This window comes from Solenopsis invicta, chromosome 13 (genome assembly GCF_016802725.1).
Source record: "Solenopsis invicta isolate M01_SB chromosome 13, UNIL_Sinv_3.0, whole genome shotgun sequence".
NCBI classification, from domain to species: Eukaryota; Metazoa; Arthropoda; class Insecta; order Hymenoptera; family Formicidae; genus Solenopsis; species Solenopsis invicta.
In genome coordinates, this window is record NC_052676.1 from 11,133,593 (window position 1) to 11,154,875 (window position 21,283).

Here is a 21,283-nt window from a genome sequence, read left to right on the forward strand (position 1 = left end):
TGTCTAGCAACAAAAAAGAACACTAGATAGGACTAACTAGAAAAATCAGAGTCGAAAGAAGGCTGAGTTGTCGAGATAAATTCATTTTCTTTTTCCTCGCTTTTGAAATATTTGGAAGATGCAACGTATAAATGTTAAGTTTCACGAAAGCTAAGCGTTAGTTCGGCTTTCGTACTCTCCAGTTATAAGTCGAGAGTTTTTCGTTGTACTACGACAAACGTTGTTGTAAGTGCAATTTTTATTGCGAGTGAAAAAGTGAAAATAGTGAAGTTTAAATAGTGAAAATGTTGCGCGACGATATTGTTAAATTTTTTATCGTGGCGTGTAATTTTAATAATAAAATAGTGAAGGGTTACTATTTTAAGAAGGTAGCGCGTGACAATGACGCGTCGAATTACGCATTGTTCGACAAGTTCGCTAAGGAGTGCTCCAGCACATTACTGTGTGTTATGCACAGGCTGGGGCACTGTAATGGCAACGTTGGAAAATATAATTCGACGTCACGTTGAAACGCGACGACAGAACAAAGCGTTTTTTGAAAATGATGCGGGGGGTCATATAGCTGACTTCTTGCGTCAAAGAGAAGGTAAGTAAATTTAATGTAAATTTAAAATTGAGCGTATTAATGTAAGTGTTTTTAGATATTATTTAATTATATTTATTTTTACAGTTGTAAGACACGTAGCCAGGGTTGAGCCGCTACCGCCTCGTCGTGCGGCGCCTCTTGAGTGAAACTACGGGGCGAGACGACGACGCGCAGAAGAGGAGCTTCAAGGTGTCGTAGCAACCCGTAAGTAACTCTACGTACAGTAAGCATGAGACACGCGTCGTCTCGTTCAGAAAATTAAATATTCACAGTTTTATCAAATATTAAATATAGAAAATTTTCTAGGAAGACCGCGAATTGAAATCGCAGACTTAGTTGTGGAGCCACCATCACCTTGATACACCCCCGTCGGTGAATCATCAGGTAAATTTAAAAATATCGCGTTATAAAGTTATTGTAATAATAGTAATAATAATAACAATTGTTATTATATATTTAGATGACGACGACGATACTCGAGGTAATTTTGACAGAGTTCCATCCTCAGCCAATGAGGCTATATTTACTCTAGGTAAGTTTTAAAAAAAGTATACTTGGAGAAACTAACATATAGTTATTTAGCATAATTAATAACAAAAAAATATTATTTTTAGTGCAAGCAAACGAGACGGAGGACGAAGAAGAAAGAGAGGAATACGGATAATTCTGAACGGGACGAAGATTATCGTGATGACGATCGGTCATACAAAATTCATCGACAGCGTTAATTATATGCCGATGCGATTATCTGATCTACCTAAAGCTTTCGGGCTAAGAGATACGGCAGATAAAGGCATTTTTCCGCATTTATTTAACACTGTGGAGAATCAATCGTATGTCGGTCCATTACCCGAGGCTCGATTTTATTCTCCCGATCAAATGAAACCTGATGAGCGCGAGTGATTTCTTGCATGGCATACGGAAATGACAAATAAAAATGTCATCTTCGACTTCCAGCGCGAGATCGTACGTTATTGTCGAAATGACGTAGATATTTTACGACGTGCTTGTGTAGCTTTCCAAAAAATATTTTTAGAGCGCGGCGGTGTGCATCCTTTCGAAGAATGCACGACTATCGCTTCCACGTGTATGAAAGTTTTTCGAAAGAACTTTCTTCGCGAGGGGGAAATAGGAATCATCCCGCCGGGCGGATACAGAAACGTCGATAGACAATCGCGCAAAGCTTTACAATGGTTAGTGTGGAAGGAGCGTGAGCTCGGTCATCCCATAAACTATGCCGGGCGAGGTCGCGAGCGTTTAATCGGCGGTAGCCACGTAGACGGATATTACGAGACAAAATTGGGGACTGAAATTCAGCGTTTCGTTCTCCAATTTCACGGGTGCTTCCGGCACGGTTGCCTTACTTGCTTCCAAGTGAATCGTGACAGTAAGCTTTCAACTGCTAACCGCGACGATACGATAGAAACGCGTTACGAACGAACTATCGCAACGACATGGCGTCTTCGCCGGCAAGGATATCAGGTGATTGAAAAATGGGAGTGCGCTTTCGACCGAGAGATGAGGGCAAATAACGAGATGCGTAATTTTCTCAAACATCACCCTATACTAAAATCTGCGCCTCTCGATCCGCGTGACGCGTTTTTTGGTGGCTGCACGGAAAATATCGTAACTCGACTCGAAGTAGCGGGGTACGCGGAGAAAATACGTTACGTGGACTTGTGTTCTCTGTATCCTTACGTATTAAAGACGGGTGTTTTTCCGATCGGCCACCCTGAAATCTATATCGGAGCGGAATGCTCGTCGTTAATCGGCGACGGACCAGGGTATAATTTCGACCCGGTCGAAGGTCTTGTACGTTGTCAAGTACTCCCACCCCGCAATCTCTTTCACCCGGTACTCCCGTATCGTGTGCGCGGAAAATTGCTGTTTGCGTTGTGCCGGAGTTGCTGCGAAATGTTCTCGCAGTCCGCGTGCACTCACGAACATCCTGACGAACGTGAATTCGAGGGTACTTGGGTATCATGCGAATTACGTAAAGCCATCGAGAAAGGTTATCTTGTGAGGCAAGTAAATGAAATTTGGCAATACAAAGTTGCTCGCTACGATCACGATACGCGGCAGGGCGGATTGTTCACCGGATATATAAATTCCTTTTTGCAATTAAAGCAGGAAGCTAGTGGATGGCCGAGCAAATGTGTAGATGACGAGAGTAAAGCACGATACCTTCGTGAATATGAGGAAATCGAAGGTATTACACTTGATAGAAACAACATCTCACGTAATCCTGGCTTGCGCTCGGTCGCGAAGCTCTGTTTAAATTCCTTCTGGGGAAAATTCGGCCAACGATCGAATCTTCCTAGTACCGAGATCGTAGAATCGCCTTAGCGTTTCGCAACTTTGCTCACTAGCCCTGAGCACGAAATAACTGACATATTACCAGTCAAGGACGAGGTATTGTATGTCTCGTGGCGACTGCGAGAAGAGGCAATCGTAGCTTCTCCGATTACCAACGTTGTGATCGCGGCATACACAACGGCACAAGCTAGGTTAAAATTGTATGATTATTTAGAAAAGTTAAATAGACGCGTATTATATTGCGATACCGATTCTGTTATATATTTGAGTAGTGGTGATCCAAACGAGTACGAACCACGTACTGGGAATTTTCTGGGCGACATGACGAACGAACTCGAAAGCTACGGCAACGGTAGCTACATCGAGTCGTTTGTGTCGGGAGGCCCAAAATTTTATGCGTATGTGGTTCGTACAGCGGATGGAATCACTCGTGAAACTTGTAAAGTGAAAGGAATAACTTTAAATTATAATAATTCTAGATTTGTAAATTTCCATAGTATAAGAAATTTAATATTAGAAAGAGAAAGGCAAGAGGAAGGAGAAGATGAAGAAAACCGTGGAAGGGAACCCGTGATAAATCTGCGCTTTAATGCAATTCGTCGCAATGCTTTTCACGAAATTGTAACAAGAGAAGAGAGGAAAACATGTTCAGCGGTATTTGTAAAGCGTAGATTTATTAATAATCGTTATTCGCTTCCATACGGTTTTGTCGAATAATCATCTTTTCTTACTCGAGCTTTGTTCTCGCTTAAATTTAAGTTTCGAGTCGTCAATTTTTCCGTCCGCAGCGCATAAGTATCATTGTAAAAATTCTATAAAAGCGTATTAATCATAAGTCATTCATTAGTTTTAGCATTGTAAAATATAAAATGTAAATATTTTTACAATATAAAATTAGGACAAAAACGTGCTAAAATAAAAAAAACATTTTAATTAATTTTTCATAAAAAATTTTATTATACATTTCCAATCCAAATCCTGTTTTGTTTCCCGTGTACTTTTTCCCTTGTTTCTTTTTCGTGAATTATTTTCCCCCTCCCCAGCGGCATCGTCTATCTGCGATGCCGACCTAAGCGCTAAGTGAGTGGGATAAGCCTGTATGTATCCCACGCCGCGGCACGGATCAGCTCGTTGTTGGCCGCGGTTGGCTAACGTACCAGCGGGGGTACGCTCACGCGAGCGCGCGAACGCCGCCGCCGCGTTGATGCGCTTATCTCTGTCTTCGAAAATTTAACTCCGCGAATTATTAATATCGATATTGTCGACGATTAATATTATTATTAGCATCGACCGCCATTTTTCCTTTTTTGTTTTTGAAGCAGCGCACCGGAATCGAGTCAATCATTTCGCAAAATGGATGTGCGTTGGAAACATCCCTGGACGTCGATTATATGCGGTCCCACCGGGTATGGGAAAACAATCTTTGTAAAGTTTTTTATCAAATATCTATCGAGCATGTCCGACGTGAGTTTCGAGAGAGTTTTATTTTATTACGCTGAGTGGCAAGAAGCTTATCGACAATTAAAATACGACGTGAGTGTAAGCGAGGCAGAAGAGTCAGCACGGGGATACGACGTTAAAGTGGCGACGACAACAATGACGATAATTTATACTTTCGTAAGATTATGATAAACGATTCCGGTGAATGCATGACTTTTCTCAAACTCGGATTTAAAACGGAAAACGGTAATCGAATTTATTATTATCAGAGTAAAGAGCCCTGTAGCCTGTGGCGTGGTATTCCAGATAAGCTGTTCGTTTATTGTGATATTTGTGAATCTTATATAACCGGTGATGTACAAACCCCGCTTCTCCGAATAGTCCCGGTCGAGTCACGCGAAAGTAATTACGCGTACGGGACGAATCAGATGAAACATTTCTCTTTTCCATTTTATATTCCGTTGCGACAAACGCGTTTCCGCAGAATCGAAATAGATATAAGAGATCAGCTCGGAAAAAAAAAACCATTTGAATCGGGAAGCTTGACGGTGACATTGAACTTCAGACGTGCTCGATAATTTACATTAGAATACAGTTGAAATAAACGTAAGTCCACGATAAACAAAAGAGAGAAAATCAATTTCACCATGGACTATGAGGAATATTACGAGGCACAAAGCGGGGGTGCCGGCGGAAGGGGTGGGGGAATTCCGCGGGTTTTTGTCGGCTCGCCCTATCAACGCGGACATGGTATCGGAAGTTTTCTCGGTGGATTATTTAGAAAAATTTTACCTTATCTAAAGAGGGGTGCGCGGGCTGTCGGTAAGGAGGCTTTACGCGCGGGCATCAACGTAATGGAGGATGTCGAGAACCATACCCCGTTGAATGAGGCATTCAAAAATCGCTTCGCGGAATCGGGGGAAAAACCTCAAAAGAAAAGCCACAGAAAAAATAAAAGACTTGATGAAAGGATCGGGATATAAAGTAGCCGTAACAACTCCGATGCTTCAGTTTCCTCACGGTTATCACGATTCTCGCATCGCTAAGAGAATGTCGCTTTGTAAACGTAATCGTTCAGTCAAAAGAAAATCGAAAAAAAGTGTACGCAGAAAAGGCGCTAAAAAATCGAAGAAGAAGAAAAGTCACGGAACAACTCGAAAAACTAAAAAGTCATCCGGCACGAAACGCCGCAACAGCAAGAAGCACAGTGTATCCGACATATTCTCGTAATCCTCGCATGAATTAGCGTTATCCATAGTGCGTCGTGATAAGTATGTCCTTCCTTCATACCCATTCGAGCGAGTGTTTGAAGAGTGAACTCGATCTCTTCGCTTTACCGCCTACCCAGACTAGTATCGAGAGTGCTCAATGGATTTATTACAAGCCCGTAACATCGCTCGCAGACGACGCACCAATAGAATTTGTTATACCTGGTCATGGAGAAGACTATCTGGATCTCACGCACACTATGCTAAGTCTCCGTATACGTGTAGAAACGGGAACAAATACCGCCACAGCCGCCGCCGCCGCCGCCGCCGCAGCGCCCAAAGTAGGCCCTGTAAATCAACTGCTGCATTCCATGTTCAATCAAATCGACGTGTATTTCAATCAAAAACTCGTATCACCTCCAAACAACGCTTACGCTTACCGCGTATACATCGAGGCGTTATTAAATTATGCTTCACCCGCAAAAACTTCCCATCTCACCTCTTGTCTGTGGGACACGGATACTCCCGGTTTCATGGACGAGTCGGTAGATTCGCCAACGAATCAGGCTCTCGTAAGACGCGCTCGTTACATTCAAGGAGGACGCGCGTTGGATCTCATAGGACATCTTCACTGCGACGTTTTTAATCAAGATAAATTCTTAATTAACGGGGTGGAAGTTAGAATGAGACTCGTATGTTCCAAAGATTTGTTTTGTCTAATGGAAACAAATTCCACGTCGAAAATCCGCATTCTAGACGCTAGCCTACTTGTAAGAAGAGCAAAAATAACTCCCGGAGTATTACTAGCGCATGCGAGAATGCTGAGTAAAACCACTGCCAAGTATCCCCTTACGAGAGTCGAAGTTAAAACGTTCACGATACACTCTGGTCTCGTGGGAGAATCGTTAGACAATGTAATACTTGGACAGCTACCGAAACGAATAATAGTTGGCTTTGTTGATAACAAAGCGTTTAACGGCGACAGAAAATTAAACCCGTTTAACTTTAAGAATTACGGCATAAATTTCCTTTCGCTTTACGCTGACGGAATGCAGATTCCAAGTAGACCGTTACAGCCGAGCTTTAAGAAAGACGAACCGCTCTACATCGAAGCGTATCACATCCTCTTTTCCGGAACAGGGATACATTTTTTGAACGAGGGAAATTCTATAAGCAGAGACGATTACTCTAACGGATATTGCCTCTTCGCTTTTGATCTTACACCCAATCTATCGGCTAATTGTGCTGGGCATTGGAATCTCGTGAAACATGGAAGCTTACGACTAGAAGTGAGATTCGAAAAGGCACTTACCGCGACCGTTAATTGCATCGTGTATGCCGAGTTCAATAATGTTCTAGAAATCGATTCATCTCGGCAAGTCATAATCGATTTTTCTGGATAGTCTCTTATAACACAGATGGATCAACAACAAGAACATTGTCTGTAAAATGTTCACCCCCCATCATCTTTATCGTCACCACCATCATTAAACTACCGTATGCCTAAAAGAGAATTCAGTTTGGAACGAGACTCGGACGTAGCCGGTTCGATTAAGAAAGCTTGCGTAAAGTATAAAACTAGGGACATAGTCATCGACATTCAAGGTTTTCGCGATGCTGAGTAACAATTTATTCCGAAAGAAGTCGCGGTTGTCGCTGTTAACACTCCAATCATCGGACAATGGATTATAATACGACCTTGCCCGTTTGACGAGTTGCCTGTAAATTCGAAACGTGAAAACAACTGGCTTACGCGCAATTATCACGGCATCGAGTGGTTCGACGGCGAAGTTAATCTCAAATATTTCAAGCAACATCTACGAGAAATTACTCGACAAACACGCTACATCTATATCAGGGGACATGAAAAGGCGCGTTACCTACGCAATCTGCTATCCAGAAACGTATATAATCTGGAAGGCGTTTCTCCAGCCTTCAAAAATTTACCCGATGTCGAGGAGAGTGGTCATCGATGCACGTATCACGGATTTCGCGCAAAAGCAAATTTTCACTGCGCGTTGCGCAATGCTTACAAATTGAAACACTGGTTAATCGAGCAAAATAGTAGTAGCTCGAGCCGCAGCAGTGTTCCTTCCGACGAAAACGACAGCGAAGAAGAAGAAGAAGAAGAAGAAGAAAAAATAACATACAAAACAGCGTCGGCTATAGCCGAAGACGAGAAAATAATCCCACTGCCGTCGTATAAATTCACTCGAAATTTTACAGGCGCTGCGCCAATTGAATGCAGAATACACGGGAGTCTATCCAGCCGACAAGCTACCGAAGGTGTGGACGAGGTCGACCGCCATCGTTGCCAACACGGATGATCACAATCAACCAGGCCAACATTGGGTCGCCTTTTACATCGACAAACTTGGAAATGGAACATATTTCGATAGCTATGGATTACCTCCCTCGGATTCTAGATTTCTCATGCGATTGCGACGAAACTCTGTAACGACCCGACTTTTTCCGCGCACGGGGCGGCGTGAATTCGGCGGACTAGGACGCGGATTGAGGTCGCCAAGAGAACTAGACTTTGCGGGTGTAGTTGGAATAAAATAAGCGAATTTATTTCGCGTAAGAAAGCATACAGTGTAGGAGTAGTGTGGCAGTTTAGCCACGACGCGCGGACGGACGGATGGCGGTGACGCTCGGACGGACGTAACAGAGCTTAAAGAATACGCGCGGACGGACAGACGGGAATCGGAGCGCGCGGACGGACGAACGGTATTTACACGTGCGTTTGACGCGGTATCGCATACAGAGCGATTTACAAGGCTTGGTTCGCGGAATTTCCGAGCCGAGATTTCGGGGAACTCGGAATCTTTTGTTGACGCGCGGGGATCGTGGCCTTGCCGAAGGCCACGGCCGTAGACGACGCGCGCGCGGTACAGCTGTACGCGGGTCTCGATTCCGGCGCGAGGCGGTTCATACCGCGATGTTCGGCGGTGGTGATCGACTCCCTTTACTTCCCAATAAAAACGCTCCTGATATCGTCAGGTCCTCCACGCCCCGCTCCAAATTTCGTCAGGCCCTCCCCTCCACTTGGCCCTTTTACTGCTAACGCGTCACCCTACCTCCACCACTTCACTGATAAGACTGGCGCCAGTGACGTCATTTGTTTTGACGCCCCATGGCTAACCATATACTACTAATTCAAGTTGTCTAAAATTGAAAATTGATGTGCTTGATATAATATTTTGGACCCTACGCAAAAATTCTCTTTTCCACGGCACTATAGTATTTACCTTTAGACAAAGTAACGTACACGTACGGATCTGTTTGAACGTGTTTTGTCCAGTTTTTTTTTACATAAGATTACTCACAAAACATTTTCACTCACACACTATATGGGTCCCATTGACCCTAACAAAACTTTGCTGCTGTGCCGTCCGAATTCTAGTTGACCAAAAAAATTGATCAACTATATCAATCGAAAGAAGAGATTTCAAATCTTTTTTTACGTCTTGGTCTGAATCTTCTATCTCATTCCGTCTTCACACAGCAAGCGTTCGAAACTTCATATGAGATCTCTCAGACCCATTTATGTGTTTAAAGATTAAAAATAAAAAATTAATTTTTTTGATACTATTAAATTTGTCTCACTAAAATTAATATTTTTATCTGAAAGTACGGGAAAAATCTTAAAAAAATGATGTCTCTAAAATTTTTTTAATTTTAGCTACAAATGTTAAAAAAAGAAAAAAGTTCGTTTTAATTTAAACGATAACCTTTGATGCAAGGCATATAATACTGTTATGCCCGGTGATGATCCAGGCACGTCGGTAGGTATTTTGAGATTGTTTACAGCGCCTTTGGAGTTAAGACTCTTAGGAAGGACCGTTTGGTGGTCGAAAGTAAATCATTTGCTGTTCCAACGTTAATATAAATGTATATTTCTTCTAATGTTCCCGGTTACACCTGCTCAGTGTCGAGGCGTATCAATCTTACTCTTTCTTCCCGGACGGCCCGGTATATATAAGTCGGCTCTTATCTCCGAATTGTGTTACAAGCTCGACGTGTAAGTCACGGACGGCGAGTAACATACCGGACAGCTGTTCGTTAAACTCTCTGGTCGCTTTCCGATTTCGTCGCAATATTTATGCAGAAATCTGTCGTTCGGCCAATTGTGTTCCTGCAGCATGCAGCTCCCACGCTTAATCCGAAATCCGAATACCGGAAAACGACTCAGCAGTAGCTAGCATAGTGCGATGGTATTTCGGGCCGGAAGCCCGATAGACCATCAGCGTCTTTCGATTCTTTTGCGTATGCGGAATTTGAATCCGCTGAGCGTATGCATAGCAATAGGAATCTTAATTTCTTGTTGCTATGCGCGTTATTAGCGTAGTTGTACTCGGTGCAACAGTACTTATATTTTTATTATTTACCTTATTCAATACGCCCATTAATATGTTTTCATAATCATTATGAAAATCGCAAACAGTTTATTTTTAGGTGGACCCCTTTTACGTGGAATGCCCCATATATACAGAATGATTCAGGACAAACATTTGCACTATTCCTAAGAAAATTCTAAAACAACTTTTTTTATTAAAATTTTGTCCAAAGTTTTTAAATTATAGGAAAAAATAGTTGGCGAACTGCGAAATGCGTACAGATGGTAGGCAGGAGCGACGCAATCCAAAATCCGACGCGGGCTGCGATTAATTACATACTACATTCGATGATAACCATCGTTATCTTGCTTTCTCTCTCTCTCTCTCTCTCTCTCTCTTTCTTCTCAGCTTTCTAAGGTTCTTGAGAAGATTGTCTTTGATTAGTTGGTAAACTACTATTTTCCGGAAAGAACACAGCACGCAGACTGCTCTAATAAAACTTGAGGTAAAACTGGCTATTGACAAGCGTATGGTCACTCTGCTTGTCTTGTTTGACCTCACCAAGGCTTTTGACTCAGTCTCTCATCATATCTTGATTCGAAAATTAAAAACCTCCATATTTCGTCATCTGCCCTGGTGTAGCTCCAATCTTACATTTCATGAAAATTCCAATGGGTTAAGAAACTTGATGGCTCCCTTTCATCCTGATCGCTGGTTAGTGCCGGCGTTCCTCATGGCTCCGTACTGAGACCCTTGCTGTTTTCTATTTTAATTAATGATTTGAGTTACTCACTTTGTCATTACCATCATTTACTTTATGCTGATGATCTTCAGATTTACTTCATTTCCCTCCTCATAATCTCACCAGAACGTTAATCAATGAGGACATAGCTGCGGCTGAGCGCTGCGTTGAGAGCAACCGGCTCAGACTCAACGTTAGTAAAACAAAGGCCATACTCAAAGGGCAGCGCAAGATTTGTGAATGCTATCTCTATATCAAGCATAAAGTTACACTTCAAAAATAGTCCAATAGAGCTAACGGATTCTGTGCGTATCCTAAGACTCCAAATGACAAGCAGTCTGAGATGAAGCAACCAAGTCCGTGATATATCAAATTAGATGAACGGGGATCTTTGGAAATTCAAGTGCTGCAGGGGCGGTCTTTCGGTGGCCCTAAGAGTGCGGTTAATCACGTCGCTTGCCTTCTCGCTTTTCGACAACTGCACTGGGGTGCTCACCGATCTCACAGAGCAACAGCGATTGAAGCTCAAACGTCTCATGAACGCATACGTACGGTTCATTTATGATCTTTGTCGGGATAAGAACGTATCCCCGTGGTACATAGCGTGCCATTAATGCCTGGGTCATCCATTTTAGGAACTTTGTTTCTTTCTTGATTATCTTTACGTTTAAGATTAAATGTCGCGCCCGACTACAAATGTATTGTGGTGTTACTAGTGTTTTGACAGCTAGTTATTCTAACCTCAATTTTGATCAGTCAAATTTCTAAAACATTCCAAAAGAATATTTAGTAGTAAAGTCAGGTGTTCGTTAGGAATTAAAGAAAATTACTCACAATTTAATCAAAAGGAAGTGGATTGAAGCATTAGATACGTCAGATAAGTACCATTAAAAAAATTAAAATAAAATTGCTAATAAATTATTTGTTAATAAGAAAATATACTTTGTGAGCTGTTCTTCTTATTCACAGGTAATAAATAATAAACAAGCGAAAGGAATTATCAACAAAGCGTTTGTGGCGACAAGCATTTTATTGGATGCAAACGCAGAAGTAATACCTAATCATGAGATATTTGACAGAATATAATGGTAAAGTAATTCAATATTACTGATCTTGTAAGAATAGATATTATATGGTTGGATATTGTATGCATGTAATAACAATTATTTGATATCTGAGATATGCATAATATCTTGACAAAGATATCTATGAGCTAGCAAAATGATCTAACGATGTATTTGTTTAGTTTTAGAGAACTTGATAATAAAACAGAAATTTAAAATAAATAAAGTTTATACAGGGTGTCCGATTTTAAAAAGCACACCTCAATAATTCTTCAATGAAGCATTTTCAGTAAAAATGTTTTAGACAAAAGTTGCATGGTTTTGAGGAGGACATAAAATGGTGTTATTAATTTGACCTTGAATAGTTGCTTGAAGGTCACATGAAAGACACCTTCAATTTTTTTAATAGGACTTCCTACTTTTTATTACATATTTTTATAGCTTATCTTAAGACCTTTCCAAAACACTACACGAAAGTTTATTTTCGTTGAGTACTTTCCGAGTTGTGTGGCTTAAAAGCTACGGTGTACCGTAAATTTCAAGCGTCACAACTCGGAAAGTACTTAACAAAAATAAACTTTTTTGTAATGTTTTGGAAAAGTCTTGAAGTAAGCTAGAAGAATATGCAATAAAAGATACAATATTAGAGTATCGGTAGTTCCCTAATTAAAGGGTATCGTTACTTCTCCAACATTCTATATTTTTTATTGCATTTTCTTGTAGCCAATTTCAAGAGCTTTCCAAAACACTATAAATAAATTTATTTTTGTTGACGACTTTTTGAGTTATGACGCTTAAAAGTTACAGTACACCGTAGCTTTTAAGCCTCACAACTCGGAAAGTACTCAACGGAAATAAACTTTTTTTATTAGTATTTTAGAAAGATCTCAAAATAAGCTACAAGAATATCTAATAAAAAGTAGGCATTCCCATTTAAAAAATTAAAGGTGTTCTGACCTTCAAGCAGCTATTCAAGGTCGAATCAATAACACTATCTTATGTCTTCCTCAAAACCATGCAACTTTTGTCTGAAACATTTTTACTGAAAAATGTTTCATTGGAGAATTGTCAAAGTGTGTTTGTTAAAATGAGATACCCTGTATGTTTGCCAGTACCTAAGTTTAGCAAGACAGCATGACGTTTTCTTTTGCTGCAAGGCTGGTAGAGCCCAGAGCGTTTATTTTAATGCTCGCATGTCATTATTATTATATTTTGTACGATGAGCAGCTGGACAAAGAGGATGCACTCCTATGTTAGGAAATGTTGCAACTACCTATGGGCATCTCTCTTCAGAGCCTCCGCACCTGAAGCGCCTAGAAAAATTAGAATACTACTTGAGAACAACATCGTTTGTTCCTCAGACAGGTTTAAATTAATATATTATTCTTTAATACATACATATTTTAAAATTGCATGCACTCTTGTTTAGACACACATATTGATTGTATTTATTAAAAAATAATATATTAATTTAAACCTGACTGAGGAACGAACGATGTTGTTCTCAAGTGGTATACTAATTTTTCTAGGCAGCTCATGTGCGGAGGCTCTGAAAAGAGATGTCCATAGCTGGTTGCAACATTTCCTAACATAGCAGTGCATTGGTGCATCCCCTTTGTCCAGCTGTTCATCGTACAAAAACATAATGGTAATGGTATGCGAGCACTAAGATAAACGCTCTGGGCTCTACCGGCCTTCCAGCAAGAGAAAACGTCATGCTTTCTTGCCAAACTTGGGTTTTGGCAAACATATAAACTTTATTTATTTTTAACTTTTTTTTATTATCAGGTTCTCTAAAACTAAACAAATACATCGTTAGCTGATCTTGCTAGCTCATGGATATCTTTGTCAAGATATTATGCTTATCTTAGATATCAAATGATTGTTATTACATGCACAGAATATCCAATCATACAATATCCATTCTTGCAAGATAAGTAATATTGAACTACTTTACCATTACATTCTGTCAAATATCTCATAATTAGGTATTACTTCTGTTTTTGCATCCAATAAAATGTTTGTCGCCACAAACGCTTTGTTGTTGACTCCTTTCGCTTATTTATTATTACCTGTAAATAAGAAGAATAGCTCACAAAGTATATTTTTTTATTAACAAATAATTTATTAACATATTAATAAATATTAGCATATTAACAAATAATTTATTAGCAATTTTGTTTTATTTTTTTTAATGCTATTTATCTGACGTATCAAATGCTTCAATCCACTTCCTTTCAATTAAATTGTGAGTAATTTTCTTTAATTCCTAATAGACACCTGACTTTATTACTAAATATTCCTTTGAATATTTCAGAAATTTGGCCGATCAAAATTGAGGTTAGAACGGATAGCTGCTAAACACTACTAACACCACAATACATTTGTGGTCGCGCACGTCATTTGCGTCATAAACGTAAAAATAATCACGAAAGAAACAAGGTTCCTAAAATGGGCAACCCAGGCATTAATGGCACGGTCTGTACAATAGGCTAGGATAGTTGTCTGCAGATGACTGAAGAGAATATCTAACTTGCTGCCTCATATTTTCCTTAATTCATTCCGGCTCTTCTCTCTTCCTGGCACATAATTTCCAGCCTGTTCCAAGGTTGCTCTCCTATTTCCGTTCTCCTCCTTCTCCTTGGGACTTGGCCGTCCCATCCTGTTGTACCTCCACTTACCAGCATTCTTTCCTCTTCTTAGGTTGCGCCATGTGGAACGCTCTCCCGCCACGTGTTAAAGAGGCGAACTCCTTAAAATCTTTCAGAAACCTTCTTTTCGGTCATCTGCGGTAGAGGGGCAGGGACTGACCTCACGATTTTTACTCTTTACTCTTTTACTCAATACCTCGCACTTTTCTTGCACACTTTTATATCTATTTTTTCTGCTTTTCTTCCAATGTATCATAATTATCTCTACTTATATAATTTTTTCTTTTCTTAAGTTTGTTCTTTCCGTTTACATTAAGTTTGATTTCTTAAGTTTGTCATGTTCATGTTTATATTTTATTTTTACTTTTTTTAAATTTGATTTATTTTTTTATTTATCTTATTATATAATTCTTATCTTATTATATAATCTTATTACATAATACAATCATAACCATATAATTATCATTACTATACAACTGTCAAAATAACCTTGTCTCTGTAACATTTTTAGAGGGCTAAGACCTAAAATATAATAAAAAACTCAATCAGTCAGTTAGTCAGTCTCTCTGTCTAATTCACTATTACCTTATACAGATTCGATGTTTTTAGACTGCTGTAACTCGACAAATATATGTTTTCACGACCCTAAAATAAGATTACACACGTTATGAAAAATTTTTAACAAGTAATTAGTCAATATTTTTTCTTCTGTATCGCATATTCATAGGTTCTCAGATTTACTGATGCACTTGATTAATTAACAAATTAATCTACCGGTTCACCATCTACTACTCTAAGCACTACCGATTAATCATTCGGCAACTAAAAATTATTCGAAGACAGAAATCCGCGCGCATTATGCGCAATAAACAAGTTTTCCTTTTTTGTAAATTATATCATGTATCAACACTTTCACAGATTTAATTATACACTTATAGCGTTTTCGAGTGCAGTGGGTTTTAACTCTGAGTTTGACGCCATTTATCGGAACGGCTTTACCGGTCCAATTAGAACGAATAATTCCGGCAAATGGCGTCGAATCCAAGGTTAAAACCTACTGCACTCAAAAACGCTATTAATAAAAAAACTAGAAATTTTTAAAGGGATCTCTTTTTCTTCACTATTAATCACTACCTTCTACTTATTGGACGACTTAAAATCATTTGACCAAGAAAAACTCGTTATGGATACAACGCGTTATTCAATGTAGAGATTGTTTGACAACAACAGTCAGGCAGGTTATGTTGTTTATTTCGCACTGCGCAATTACTGGTGCAAGATACTATCATATCTGAACTACATGATTTATGGGATAACTTATTGATTGATACAAGTAGTATAGATAGGCGGGTTCTAACCTAGTGACGCTGCTCCTACTTACCATCTGTACGCTTTCCGTAATTCGCTAACTATTTTCCCCTATAATTTAAAAACTTCGCTTCGGATAAATTTTTGGTAAAGAAAAAATCGTCTTAGAATTGGCTCAGCAACACGACATTTTAAGAACACGTTTGTTTTAAATTACCCTATATCTAAGGACACAAAAACACCGTCACCCGATCACAGCAATACGTGAATATGAATTTAGTTTAATTATTGTTGAATATAATTTATTGTATGATTAGGTTTAGAGTAAGGTTTTTGTATATTATAGTTTATAAAAAATTTATACAAATTTTGTGACTGATGGAAGTCACTTAATAAACAGAAACTTGTTTTGCGATTTAATGTACATATGAAAATTTAATATATTATTGTTACTGCAACCACTGATTATATTTACTAATCCTATACAAGTCCTATAATATTATTTTCTCCTGTACATATAAAGATATTTTCTGCTGTAAGTCTTCTAAAAGATATTGAAAAAAAATTAAGAGTTTTATTTATTACCTGCATTATACATAAAATTTGTTGTGCTATGACTGACAGGACCTCCAACTCGATACGATTGAATTCGTCAAAGCAAGACCATGCGCCGCAGCTCGCTAGACCCTTGAAAAATTTGCCCATATTTTTATAATCCAGACCCTCAGAGCAGTTAAAAACCACACATTGCACGGCGACAGCTCGACTCAAGTCTTTAGTTGTTTCAGTTTTACCAGTTCCTGCCGGTCCTTCTGGTGCACCATTCAGATGTAGAGAATACGCACCAATCAATGTGCGGTAGCATCTTTTAATTCATTCAACAAAGTTTAAATTAATATTATGTTATCATTCTTATTAATTCTTTTTCAAATATCAATACTTTGAGATTTATTCAAGAATAGTTTTTTTATCGATATAATTTCAATGTTATTTTTTTTTCAATCCTCATAAAACTTTTGCATTTGTGTAAAGGCATCCATTTTATTAGTATTAATATACAAAAAAGTCAATGAATTTCTACAGGACATCTTGTTTTATTTTTCCGAAGTAAATTATAATACTTAAAGACTTAACTGGTAAGCAAAAATGTTTCAAACAAATTTTTTATGGTTTAAACTACCATACACATATTATAGATATATTATATATTATCTATTATATATTATAGATGTAGTTTAGATAATACAGAAACAATTTTAATCGATACCTGCTATCATATATACAGGGTGATTCAAAAGGTCAAGTCAACTAACTATGAAACGAAAGAGAAGTTTGAGTGAAATAAATAATGTAAATAAACTTTTCTTATATTCGATATAGTTTAGTAAATAATTTATATAAATGTATAGAAAATATGTGTGTTGTATTTTAACTACAAAATAAACAATATATTGCATGACACATAATGTTTTCTTTTGCGTTCATTAAAGCAAGTGTTCAAAATGCTGCCGTCCATTGCGCAAGGATAATTCAGTGCGCATTTGAATTTCATGATTTAAATTATTACATGCGATGTTGTATGTTTGCTGCAGTTGCATTAATTCTTTGCACAAGATCGTCTCTATCTTCTATTATGGAACTATAAATCATTTCCTTCATGCAACCACCCAAAAAATTCAGTGCCGTTAAATCGTGGCCCGCACAGTGGTGAAAAGCAGCCGCACTCTGTCGCTTCTGCGTAAATCACACAAACGTGTGACCGACAAAGTGGCGCGGGCGTACAGGACGGTGTCGTACGCGGTGCCGACGGCTCTCGCGGGCGTATCTCGGTGGACCTCCGAGCCCTTGAAAGGACAGAGATCTATCGCCGCACCAGACAGGCGGAAACTGGGACGCGTATTTATGCAAAAGTCGCTCAATACAACAGAGAAGAGGAACGAAAAAGGATCCTTAACTTCTGAGCGCAGAGGCTGGGTGACCCCCGCTCCTTTGGCCGCGTGGTCGCCAAGGCCATCCAAGCCGTTCTGCCTAAATGGGTAGGGCGGGAGCACGGTAGGCGTACTTACTGTTTGACATAGGTGTTCTCCGGACATGGTTGTTTCGGGGACCTGTGTTGCATAGGAAAGAAGGATACCACCGCCAACACCCTGTCGGACTATCCGGCATGAATTGCGGAAAGGCGTTCCTTGGCCGTTGTTCTCGATGGTGTGGAACTGTCCCACCATTCCCTCATTCGAGAGATGGTGGGCAGCAAGAGAGTGTGGAAGGCAACCTGTTCCTTCTGCGAGTCGATGATGTTGCAGATGAAGGAGGCGGAGAGAAGAAGGAGGAGGGTCGTGCCTGGCGCGCGCGGCAAACCCAAGGGGCCCAACGCGGCAGTGGCGCGGAGCGGAGTCGGTAACTCAGCCGGGGGGAAAGCGTGGGAAGCGTTTATGACCTCTCCTTCTCTCCCACCATTAAAGCGACAAGCTGCGCTGACACCAGTGTAACAAAGTACGGTGACTCTGGGGATGAGATGGGGTTTTCTCATCTCCAGACCTAAGACCAGTCAGCGGAGCGGTATCCCCCACCCTCGCTAGGTTCAGAGACAGAGGCGCTCTGCGCCAAACCTGGGGGGCTTCCAAAAGTAATGCCAATGGCAATTAGCGGAAGCCTCCTGTCAAAGGCTAGATCTAGGATTTTAGTAAAAAGTGTGCAGGGCTGTCTTTGATTAGCGGGGAGAAGTCAGGACTCATACGTAACCCCACATAACTATCGGTCCTTTCCCGAAGATCGGTGGTATGGGTAATGCATTTTTTCTATGTAATAAAAAAAAGTGCCGTCAAATCAAGGAGACTATGCTGACCATGATACGGGGTCTCCCTTTCAATCCATCGAGCTGGGAATTGCTGGTGTAACTATTGGCATGTCGGGCAAGTGAAATGCGGTGGAGCAGCATTCGATTTATACCACATTTATCAACGAAAATTTATGGAAGAAAATTTATCCTCCAGTAGTCCAGGTAGTGTTGTATCAAGGAAGTTCAGATATCTAGCACCATTATTTCTGTCTTCCATTATAGAAGGATTAGTTAATTTATTGTATATACCTGCTCATTGTACAATAATATCTTCCCAAACATTTACACAAAATCGATATTGGAATGAAGCGCATCGTGTTTGTTCAGTGGGCTCGGTTTAGTTAATTGAGTACTTAAATAATGAGCACTGGAGGCCGGTTTTTCCCAGAGAGAGAACGCGGGAGGTGTGAATTTTGACTTTGTGCGATATTGCTAGCGAGCGTTGAGAGCGCGAGATACGGCAGTACCGCAAGCGGCAAAGAGAGAGAGAGAGAGAGAGAGAGAGAGAGAGCGACGACGATACGCGCGAAAGAGAGAAAATTGAACGGCTTGACGTTTAGTGCAGAAACGGAATGCTGGAGCTGGTCAAAGATGCACTGAATTGACAGTTTTATTGTTCCGCACAAAATGTTTATTTTAAATCGTTCACACAAATTGTACTGTTACCGATGAGCGTCAGAGCGATTACAATATAAGTGCTCGGTGTCAATATGTATAAAGTCCGATTCCGTTTGCGTGATCACTTTTGAAAAAGAGTTTGAATCGATCGCGTCTCTCAAGCTTTCTGAGACTCTCAAACAAGAGCACGAAAATGTGCTACGCGAAGGAAATTCGGGAGGAGCGAATTGCTCCCCAAAATAAAGATTATTGGCCAAGCGGCCCTCCCGATGGGTGTTACAAATTTGAAATCGGTTCAAATCGGTGTTTGGGAATTATCGATGTTTGTTGATTTTCCTTCGCGTGTACTTTGGCGCAAAACTTGTTTGCTTCGGAGATGAGTAAATTAACGGACAGAGATGCTCGTGAAAAGATTAACAGAATCATCCTCAGATTTGACCGTGACGTGAGACAAATAGAGATAAAATACAACTTCAAAGTTATTTACACGTACAAGAGTAAATATTGTTTTAATGATTTTCGCAAGGAGCAGAAATATAATATTCAATCGAATGGTTAACAATTATGAAAATTTATAATACTCGTATACAATACACGCTATAACATAATATATAATAAAATATAATATGAGATACGTTTTGTTCTGAACAATGTTACATGAAGATTCATCAGACCAAACATGTAGATTATGTAAATTTGTAACACCATCTCGTGTGAATCCCGTTTTGTCAGTCCACAATACATGGTTTAGAAAGTCTGGTTTATCAACATTCTTGTGTAACAGCACTTGCGAATTGTTTGTGGTTCACTCGAATTTTTAGAATGAAAGCGTCCGCCTTGAGAACTACTTTTAATTTTCGGATTTTTTCTTTAGTTGTTGCGAAATCTGCAGCGTCAAAGAGAATATTGTCGACGTACATGTCACGACGAAGAATATCAGCGGTGAGTGCGTAAATTCACTACACTCGGAGCTGCTGTAAACGCGTAACGCGAGAACACGCGAGACTGTACGTCACTGTACATATTCTTGAGATTCTTCTTTGGTAGAATATTGCTAAAGAATTTTTGTACAGAGCAGTCACTTTCAAGGACGCGAATTTGCCGGTATATTTTCTCGATATCGGCCGCAAATACGTATCAATATCATCGCCAACGAAGTAAAATGTCCGTGAGGTCTGCTTGTAAGTTAGGTCCGACGTGAAGACAATTGTTTAACGAAAAATTGAGATTCGTTTTTTTTACAAACTATTAAACATGACGCAAAGTTTTGTGATCGACGAAGTTTCACGTATGATACCATGATGCGGAAAAAAGAAATCGCGGGATTGTACTTTGTCCGACACGGCAACTAGGCAAATATGATCAAGGTCTCGATACTCATATAAAATTTGATATATGCCGCTTTGAGTGATAGGTTCAATTCGAAGCATTGCTTCGTTCGGAATAAGGCTGTGCGAGCGTAAACACGAAAATCACCAAAATTATTGACACTTTTCCAAAATAAAAGTCGCAATATAAAACCGTTAATCAGTGTTGCTAGATGGGTCGCTTTTTTGCGCATGTTTATGCGCAACAGTACAGGCAATTAATATAATGCCGTGTGGCCTATGTAGTGATACATATAGACGGGAAATCTTGTTGGACTGCTGCTGCAAAGATATATAAACTACATTTGAAAACATTCTCTTTGAGGAAAATTTTATTCGAAATAGTACAGTATACATTACGTGTACTATATATTACATGGGCTGAAAAATTCCAGAATTTTTAATGAAAACAAGTGTTTTTTGGGCAAAGTTATATTTATTCCTCAACATAGTTGCCTTTAAGCATGATACACTTGGTATAGCAATTTTTCAACATTTCAATGTTCTTTCTGTAATACAAAACGTCCAAGCCTTTGAAATACGCCTCGGTTTCCGCAATGACTTCCTTATTCGATGTGAATCTCTTTGCCTAAAGTCACTGCTTGAGGTTTGAGAACAGATAATAGTCGCTGGGGGCCAAGTCTGGAGAATACGGCAAGTGAGCAACCAATTTGAATCGAAATTTGTCCAATTTGGGCATCGCCTTCAAGGACGTGTGTGACGGTGCATTATTGTGATGGTACAGAACTTTTTTCTTCGTCATATGGGGCCGTTTTTTCTTTATTCCTTTGTTCAATTTGTCCA

The 21,283-nt window shown here is 39.7% G+C and overlaps 2 protein-coding genes across 2 annotated transcripts; both read left to right on the top strand.

The window, feature by feature from the left end:
- Positions 1-1,510: 1,510 nt before the first annotated feature.
- LOC120359322 lies at positions 1,511-2,932 on the top strand. The gene has a single exon (XM_039456450.1). The coding sequence runs from the start codon at positions 1,511-1,513 to the stop codon at positions 2,930-2,932; it is 1,422 nt and encodes a 473-aa protein (XP_039312384.1).
- Positions 2,933-5,615: 2,683 nt separating this feature from the next.
- On the top strand, positions 5,616-6,953 carry LOC113004824 (uncharacterized protein F54H12.2-like). Its single transcript, XM_026139257.2, has one exon. The coding sequence runs from the start codon at positions 5,616-5,618 to the stop codon at positions 6,951-6,953; it is 1,338 nt and encodes a 445-aa protein (XP_025995042.2).
- Positions 6,954-21,283: the final 14,330 nt, after the last annotated feature.